The sequence below is a fragment of the Nematolebias whitei genome, chromosome 3 (assembly GCF_014905685.2).
Source record: "Nematolebias whitei isolate Nwh7 chromosome 3, NemWhi1, whole genome shotgun sequence".
NCBI lineage: Eukaryota > Metazoa > Chordata > Actinopteri > Cyprinodontiformes > Rivulidae > Nematolebias > Nematolebias whitei.
This window is the reverse complement of record NC_056500.1, coordinates 60,868,951-60,878,697: the sequence shown is the minus strand read 5'-3', so window position 1 is coordinate 60,878,697 and position 9,747 is coordinate 60,868,951. Positions and strand designations below refer to the sequence as shown.

At 39.7% G+C, this 9,747-nt stretch overlaps 1 protein-coding gene across 1 annotated transcript in view; it reads left to right on the top strand.

The window, feature by feature from the left end:
• The first annotated feature begins 210 nt into the window (after positions 1-210).
• The window catches only part of prdm5 (PR domain containing 5), a 143,279-nt gene continuing 133,742 nt past the window's right edge, over positions 211-9,747 (top strand). Inside the window, exons 1-2 of the mRNA XM_037698353.1 lie at positions 211-307; positions 9,613-9,696. Coding sequence (XP_037554281.1) covers positions 215-307; positions 9,613-9,696 — 177 coding nt within the window. The 5' untranslated portion in view covers positions 211-214. The remainder of the gene's footprint in view (positions 308-9,612; positions 9,697-9,747) is intronic.

The following is a 9,747-nucleotide window of genomic DNA, read 5'->3' as shown; positions in this document are numbered from 1 at the left end:
ACACACACACACACCCCTTGGGTTACGAACTTTGGACCAATCAGAGCGGAGCTTTGATTTCCTGCTGCATGAGCGACTAAAGTAGATCTGGACCGCTTTCTGAAGAAACTATCCGCTTTAACACGAAACTGACCTTGATTTCTCCACTTCCGGTGGCATTCATGACTGCCAACTGATTTATCAATGAGGGAAAAAGCTTTTCCAAGTGATGACAATGTTGGGTATGTACGTGCCAGACAGATTCTCCCTGAAATCGTCAAAGGTCCAGGATGGAATCGGTCTTTACACGGCGAGGCGAGTAAAAAAGGTTTGTAGTTTCTGACAGGGACACTGACGCCGAGCTGGAAGCGTTTAAAGCTTAGTTTTAGACAGTTTTTGTAGCGTTATGGATACATTTTTTCTCCCACTCGCTTTATTCCTTCCAGTCGCTGTCAGTCTGAACCGAGCTATGTGACGTTCAAATGCCACGTAGCTGCAGATACTAATGCGGTTTACTCCGACTCTACTTCAGATTCACATTCTGTCGAGAAAGAAGAAAACTGCGGTCCTGAGTCCACATAATGTTACATTTATCTGAACAAGTTCGACTCCTAATGCTATTTTTCGTACTAAACGAACTTCAATGCTCTTATTTTACACTTTTGATGTTTATAACAGACTAAGAAGCTGTAAAATATGAAGTCGACTTGGTTCATATACTTGAACGTCACTAAAGGTGAACATTTAGACCACGCCCCTTGTACGTTCAGATCTATGGAACATGTTACATGAAGCAACAGGCGTGCCTTCTGTTATTCAACATCTGTCACCAGTGCAAAAAGCTGATTCTGGATTAATGAAGGTACTCATTGTAAGCTATGAAATAAAACTTTAAAAAGTTTTCCTGGACTATACCAAATGGTGCAGTTGAACAGAGTTTAGTGCAGTAGTTTTCAAATTAAATTAATATGCAATTCTGAAATGCAGGTAGACCGTGTCAACAAAGTACTTGGCTGAATTAGTTGAAAAACATTTGGAAGCTTGGACCATGTGGCTGACATACATTAGACTGAACCAAGGGCGTCAGAAGCATCCGTAATGTGGGGGGGCACAATGATTTGTGTAAGTGTGTGTGTGCGCGAGTGCGTGCGTGCGTGCAAAGAAGTGTACACTAATGTACCAAAAAAAGCAACATTTCACCTAGATTTCCTTTAATTCCACACATTTAAAGCATGTTTCTCACCAAGTTTGTGTAAATTCAGCTGTGGGTTTTAAAGACATTTTAACTTCAATACACTAACACACAGCGTCAGGTCAGCACTATTTGTGTTTATAGAGAAATAAAAAACATCACCGCTAGACTTTTTTTATTTGTGTTCAACACTCATCTAAATAATGTTTCTCACGAAGCTTGAGGACAATAAGGTGTGGGGTTTTAAAGACATTTCAACTTTAATGCACCTGAACACACAGCGTCTCTTACACCTGCAGCGTCTTACAGCGTCACAGTTACTGCAAAGCTAAGATGCTACAGACGTAGCACTCCTATCAAGCATCCTCCTAACCATGTATATATGTTTATGATCAACCCCCCCCCCCCCCCCCCGGTCAACAACTGCCTCGCTAAGCTGGCGAGTGAGCAACACAGAGATGTCTTTATCTCCTCCACCTGTGCACGTTTTCTGCCAAAGCAGGAGACTCAGCAGACTGCACAGTTTCCGCTCTGTGTTAGAGTTGGAGGTAACCAGGAAAACCTGGAATGGAGTTTTAGTAGCTTGAGTATTCTCCTATTGATCAAGTGGAATGGATTTGTTCACGAAGAAAGAGAAACTGTGCCACCTGAACTAATGTTTCATAGTAAAAGTGTGTGTGAGGGGGTCCAAATGAACATTTCTTTTAATGTAGGGTGACTTGTCCCCTTCACATATAATGGTTGCAATGCCTATGGACTGACCTTACTATAGGATTTAGCAAAAAAGAAAGTCTTAAGCCTAGTTTTAAAACTGGATAATGTGTCAGCCTCACGGACAGAGATTGGAAGTTGGTTCCACAAGAGAGGAGCCTGATAACTGAAGGATCTGCCTCCTATTCTGTTTTTGTAAATTCTAGGAACCACAAGTAAACCTGCAGTCTGAGAGCGAAATGTGTTAGGAAAATATGGAACAATAAGATCTGTAACATAAGATGGAGCCAGGTTGTTGAGAGCTTTGTAGGCTAGAAGTAAGATTTTGAATTCTATTCTGGATTTGACAGGGAGCCAATGGAGAGAAGCTAAAACTGGAGAAATATGATCTTGCCTACTAACTCCGGTTAAGACTCTGGCAGCAGCATTTTGGATCAACTGAAGATGTTTTAAAGAAGTATTTGGACATCCAGATAATAAACCATTGCAATAGTCCAGTCTAGACGTGACAAATGCCAGTTTTTCTGCATCATTTTTAGATAAGATGTTTCTAATTTTAGTGATATTACGCAGGTGGAAGAAGGCAGTTCTAGTAACGTTTTTAATGTGGGGGATAAAAGACATGTCCTGATCAAAAATGACACCAAGATTTTTAACATTTGAGCTGGAGGCAAGATTAATGCCATCTAAGGAGGGAGAAAGACTGAAAAATTCATTATTAAGGTGCTCAGGTCCAAAAATCAAAACCTCAGTCTTGTCTGTGTAGCACTGAGGGAGTGGTTATCTTTTAAAAATGAATATGAATGTTAATGGAAAATGTTAATTCTTTAGTCAATTTGCAAAGAGTGAAAAACAACAACGCCACCTGGGATTATACTCCAGGAAATAAAAGGACACGTAAGTTTGTTCTACTGGAGGAAGGAGACAAGATTCAAATAAACTTTACCAAATTTATTGTGGGGGTAATTTGCACAAGTTAAAAGTATTCAAAAAGTATTTTAAAACATGCAATACCAGAAAATTGTTGACTGCATTTAATTGTTTAACACAGCTGTGCTGGAGTTAAAAAAACACTTTAAAATATCAGGTGAGACTGAGGCTTACTAGTGGGGAGGGGGGCTTTAAAGACAAGGAGACCACATCCAGTGAAGGAAGAGGGATCACCTAAACTACAAAAGAGAAAAGGAGTGTTCCACACACAAAGCGAGACACCGCCACCAGGGGTCACCACCGCCACCACACGAAGTCTCAGTCCCTGAAAAATAAAAATAAAAATGAACAAACAGCCTTAATGAAAGCCGCGTCACAATATTTCATAAAAACAGATTAAGTGGTGCACTCAGTTCATTAAAATCAAAGCCTCAGCCAGTAGGGCAAAGGCCCGAGTTAGTTTTATATTTTTTCCTCTAGGCAAAACAGCAGCGAGCAGAATCCAACTGAACAGCAGGAGAAGGCTCATCTGAAAACTAAAGGGAGCAGATCGTCACTATTAAACTCAACCATTGACAGCAGAATTTACAGAATCTCATATTGCCTACCTGCAAATTTGTATGTTACAGCACAATCTTATAATAGAGTTGCTGTATAAATTGGATCAAGCAGCTGTAACAGAACAGTCTAATAAGCATTTGTTTACAGTAACAGGTAAGCGGTAGCAGGCTAGGCTAACCCTTACCTTCAAGCCATTAATTGGGCACACAGACAGACCAGTCTTATACCCAGGAGGCACAGCAGAGAAGAGGCTAGACTGAACGTTAAGAAAACAAACCAGTTTATTAGCAGCTAAAGGCAAACTACTGCACAAAGAAACACATTAGCCACGCTTACCGGAGAATGTTATCTGCCGCAAAAGCAAGCAGACGTCGTGACAAACGCCGTGTACCCAGACGGGAGTGACATGCTTTTATACAGAAGCCGCAATTGACCGTGTTAAAGGGGCAGCACACCATTTATGCTGCTACATCTGTGTTCAACTGGAGAAAATTAAGGGTCATCCAGGTTTTTATGTCTTTAAGACGTGCTTGTAATCTAAGTAGCTGATTGGATTCATTGGGTTTAATGGACAAATATAATTGTGTGTCATCAGCATAACAATTAAAATTTATCCCATGCTGTTTAATAACTTTACCTAATGGAAGCATATATAAAGTAAAGAGTACTGGCCCAAGCACTGAGCCCTGAGGAACTCCATGACTAACTTTGGTGTATGAAGAAGATTTATTATTTACATTTACAAACTGGAATCTATCAGATAGATATGATTTAAACCATTTTAGAGCTGTTCCTGTAATCCCAATATCACATTCAAGCCTCTGTAGTAAAATATTGTGATCAACCATATCAAATGCAGCACTGAGGTCTAACAGGAATAGTATAGAAACAAGTCCATTGTCTGAGGCCATGAGAATATCATTGTTACTTTTACTAATGCTGTTTCTGTGCTATGATGAGCTCTAAACCCTGACTGAAACTCTTCAAACAGATTATTTCTTTGTAGATGTTCACGCAACTGACCTGCAACCATTTTCTCTAGAATTTTTGAGATGAAAGTTAGATTAGATATAGGTCTATAGTTGGCCAGAATTTCTGAATCAAGATCAGACTTCTTAAGTAAAGGATTAATTAAAGCAACCTTAAAGCTCTGTGGTACATAACCATCCATTAAAGACAAATTAAGTAGATCCAAAATGTGGACATTAATTAGGGGGAATACCTCTTTAAACAGTCTGGTTGGGATGGGATCTAGCAGACATGTGGATGGTTTGGATGAGGTTATTATTTTTGACAATTCAGAGAGCTCAACAGGACAAAAACTGTCCAAACATAAATCAGGCTCTAATGAAATTTTTAAAGTTACCTCATTTGACAGAGGACTAGAAATAGTAGAAGAAAGGATGGTTTGAATTTTCTCTCTAATTGAAATAATTTTATTTATAAAGAATCTCATGAAGTCATCACTACTTATAGTTGTAGGGATACATGGTTCAACAGAAATGGGACTTTTAATTAGTCTAGCAATAGTACTAAACAGAAACCTAGGGTTATTTTTATTCTCTATTAAAAATGAATAATATTAAGTTCTAGCGTTACGGAGAGCTTTTTTATATGTTAGCAGACTATCTTTCCAAGTTAAATAAAATTCTTCAACATTAGTAGAGCGCCATTTTCTCTCCAGGTTTCTAGGTGCCTGCTTTAAAGTACGTAACTCAGAATTGAACAAAGGAGCCAGTTTCCTCTGATTGATTACTTTCTTTTTCAGTGGAGCAATTTTATCAAGTGAAGTTTGCATTGAAGTTGTAAGATGATCAACTAGATGATCTAAGTCTCTGTTCTCTGATGCATTACTCTGCAAGACAGAGGAAAACATTGATGGAAGAGATTGTTTAAATTTGATTACAGCATTTTCTGATAAGCACCTGCTGAGATGAAATTTACTCTCAGTGACTGTGTAGTCATTTAATGTAAACTCAAAGGTTGTTAAAAAATGGTCGGACAGAATAGGATTTTGAGGAACTATTACCAAGTCCTTAACCTCTATACCATAGGTCAGAACTAAATCAAGAGTGTGATGATAAGAATGAGTAGATTTGCAGATGTTTTGGGTAAAACCAAATAAGTCTATTAAATTATTAAAGGCCATGCTTAAGCTATCACTCTCAACATCTACATGAATATTGAAATCACCCATTATGATGATTTTATCAGTATTTAATAGTAAGTCAGTTAATAATTCTGAGAATTCAGACAAAAACTGAGAGTAAGCGCCTGGTGGATGATATATAACAACTAGTAAAAGTGGCTTTTCTGATTTCCATTTTGGATGAGAATGACTGAGGGACAGCGATTCAAAAGAATCATAACTAATAACTGGTTTGGCATTAATCAATAATCCTGACTGAAAATTAGAAGCTAATTCAAATTCAATTCAAATTCAAATTCAAAAATACTTTATTAATCCCAGAGGGAAATTATTTTGTTGTTGTAACTCGTTATCCTCATTTCATTAAGAGAAGTTATAGATGCTGATGGCTGTAGGCAGGAAGGATCACTTGTAAAGGTCCATCTCACAGTGGATCCTATGAAACTGGCAGCAGATGCCGTCCAATCCGTCCACCCAGACTCGGCTGGCCTCTTGGTTCCCCTGCACTGTAGGACCGCTTGAATGCTGGGCAGAACTCCTCCCAAAGCGATGGCCACTCCTCCCAGCAGTCTGCCGAGCTCCTTGTCGCTGCGGACAGCCAACTGTAGGTGCTGAGGGACGATCCTGTTCTTCCGCTGTTGTGAGCCATGTTTCCTGCTAGTTCCAGGATCTCAGTGGTCAGGCACTCGAGCACAGCTGGCAAGTAGATGAGAATGCGTCCATAGAACATCCTTTTCAACTCATTTGAGAGTTGGGGCCATAGTTGAGATATTAATTCAGCTTTTGAGATGTTATTCAGCTGCTGTTGTTGTAGAAAACTGCCTTGTTGCCATGGTTACGCATCATAACAAATGTCCAAAACTAAAAAAAGTTTCAGTAAAAATCCTTCCAGCTGCACAGCATTCGATACCAGAGGAAACAATCATCCAAAAAATGTGACTTACATCCAGAAAAAGAGGAATTAAAGTTTCCAAAAGCAAAATCTCAGAATGAAAGTAACAGAGCTGCTCCAACATGCATCCACCTGGAGCGGCGCAATTCTAGAATTTTCTTAATATTTTTAATCCTCCACCTCAGCCAGTTGTTCTAGGAACATGAAAATTTAAATAATTAACAGGAGTGGATTCATTTAGACTAACAAAATCCTTCTGTTGTAGCCAAGTTTCTGTCAGACAGAATAAATCAATATGATGATCAGTTATCAGTTCATTAACTAACAGGGATTTAGAGGAAAGAGATCTGATGTTCAATAATCCACATTTAATGATTTTATGATTTTGCTCTGGTAAAGTAACTGTGTTTATTTTAATCAGATTTTTATGGTTTATATTTTTAGAGCTGATTTTTGGTTTATTTAATTTGAGCCGTGGGCGAGTTGACACTGTTTCAATGGGGATGTGAGTGGATAACAGAGGAGAAGCAGCAGAGAGGTGTGGAGGACTACAACTCTGCTTCCTGGACTGGACCCTGGGTTGTCAATAATTTGGGGGATAAACAAAATCAGCCATATTTCTAGAAAGAAGAGCGGCTCTGTCCAAAGTGGGATGGATGCCATCTCTCCGCATCAGACCAGGTTTTCCCTAGAATGAACTCCATTTATCTACAGTATGTAGCCCACGTCATTGTCAGAACACCACCTGGACACCCAGCGGTTAAACGACGACATACGGCTAAACATGTCATCGTTGGTCAGGATGGGGAGGGGGCCAGAGAAAACTACGGAGTCCGACATGGTTTTAGCAAAGTCACACACCGAAGCAACATTAATTTTAGTGACCTCCGATTGGCATAACCAGGTGTCATTACCGCCGAAGTGAATAACAATCTTACTGTATTTAGCCTTAGCCTTAGTCAGCAGTTTCAGATAAGATTCTGTGTCGCCCGCTCTGGCCCCCGTATTTAGCCTTAGCCTTAGTCAGCAGTTTCAGATAATATTCTATGTCGCCCGCTCTGGCCCCCGAAATGCATTTGACTATGGCCGCTGGAGTCCCTAAAGCCATGATTTGGACTATGGAGCTTCCAATAACCAGGGTCTGCTTCTCAGCGGGTGTGTCATTGAGCGAGGAAAATCGAGTAGAAACGTGAATGGGTCGGTGGTGAACTGGGTACTTAGCCTTAGCACTACGCTTGCTCCGGACCGTCACCCATCTGGCCTTGGGTCCCGGCTGCTCGGGGTCTGCTGGAGGACCGCTAACGGGAGCTAGCCTCTGTGGTTCCACGCTGTCTAAGGGGACCTGGCTAGCTACTGGTTTTTCTACAGCGTGGAGTCGAGCTTCCAGTTCAGACAGCCTCTCCTCCAAAGCTACCATAAGACTACATTTGTTACATGTGTCATTACCCCTAAAGGAGGCAGAGGAGTAGCTAAACATCTGACACATGGAGCAAGAGAAAACAGAGGAAGCAGGGAGAGAAGCAGCAGCCATGCTAAGCTAACGCTAGCAGGAGCTAGCAGAGCCAAATACACCAATAAAAACCCGAGAAGTGTTGAAAGATAAGAGGTGTTTTAAGCACTATCCAACAGTAGAAAAACAACTGTGCTAAATGTGTTTGTGAACTAGAATGAAAAACTGTGCAAAAAACAGATAAATCCAGAAAACAGAGACGACTCGAGCAAACAATTCACTCGAGGTACCGACACACAAACAGGAAATGACACAATACGTCTCACCACGAACGTGCAACGTCACACCACCAGCATTACTGAGTGTATATTATTGAATGTTTTTTTAATGTGGGGGGACTTGTCCCCTTCACATATAATGGTTGCAACGCCTATGGACTGACCTTACTCTGTGTAGGTAAACAAAGGTTGGACGATCTCGGAGAAGGCAATTGGGTGAAAATGCTGTATAAACTCAAGAAAAGAGAAAAATGAGTGACAGCTGTCCAATCAACCCTCATATCCTCTCCATATATTTGCCCAACAAATCAAAGTAAATATGTACAATACATGAAAACTGTCATACTTCTCATTTCCATGACTTCCATGGACGTTGCCATTGTCAAACTATTTTTGGTCACTTTATGCAAGTAAAGAAAATAATAATAATAATAATAATAATAATTTATTCAATTTGTACTACACTTTACATTTTACAATCTCAAAGTGCTACAATATAAAATATCTAAAGAGAATAAAATGTGGACTAAAAAAGGACAAAAAATGTTAAAAGCTAAAAAACTAAATAAAATAAATAAATAACTCCAGGATTAAAATACTTTTAAACACTATAAAATATTTTAAATAAAAAGGTCTTCAGTCCTTTCTTAAAACTTTCTGTAGTCTGGAGTATCATTAAATGGTCAGGGAGTTTGTTCCACAGACGAGGAGCAGCAGAGCAAAAGGCCCTGTCACCCATGGTGCACAGTTTTGTCCGGGGAGTGTGGAACTTGTAGGAATTTGTGGAATTGAGGGATCGTGTTGATGTTTGAGCAGTGAGCAGTTCTTTAAGATAGTGTGGAGCATTGCCATGAATGGATTGGTGGGTGAGTAAGGAAACCCTGTATTCAATACGGAGCGAAATGGGAAGCCAGTGCAGGGAATTAAGGATTGGGATGATGTGATCATGTTTCCTTTGCTTCATCAGAATCCTGGCTGCACTGTTCTGTACATATTGAAGTTTTTGAATGTGCTTGGATGGAATTCCATAAGAAAGCGCATTGCAGTATTCCAGTCTTGTGGAAACGAAAGCATGGACACGTTTTTCAGCATCGGAATAGGAGAGTAATGGACGGAGTTTGGAGATGTTTTTCAGATGAAAGAATCAAGTCTTGCAAATATTTTTAATATGGGATTCAAATGTAAGATGAGAATCAAATCTTACACCAAGATTAGTCACTGTATCAGCAAAGGGAATGTTTTGGCCAGAGAAGATTATTGTATAGATAGATGTTGAACGAGTCTGATGTGGGGGTACCAACCAAAGTAGCTTCTGTTTTTGATGTGTTTAATTGGAGAAAGTTAGCACATGAAAAAAAATAAATAAATGAGTACCTTTAAACCATGTTTCATTTATACCTATTTCTGTCTGCCAATATGTTTAATAAAAAGGTTCATGCTTGACAAATTAACATTTGTTTGCTTTCTAAGGGAGAAAAGTTTGGCCCCTTTGCTGGTGAGAAAAAACTGCCCAGTGAGTTGGATGAAAGTTTGGACAACAGGTTGATGTGGGAGGTGAACACACACACACACACACACACACACACACACACACACACACACACA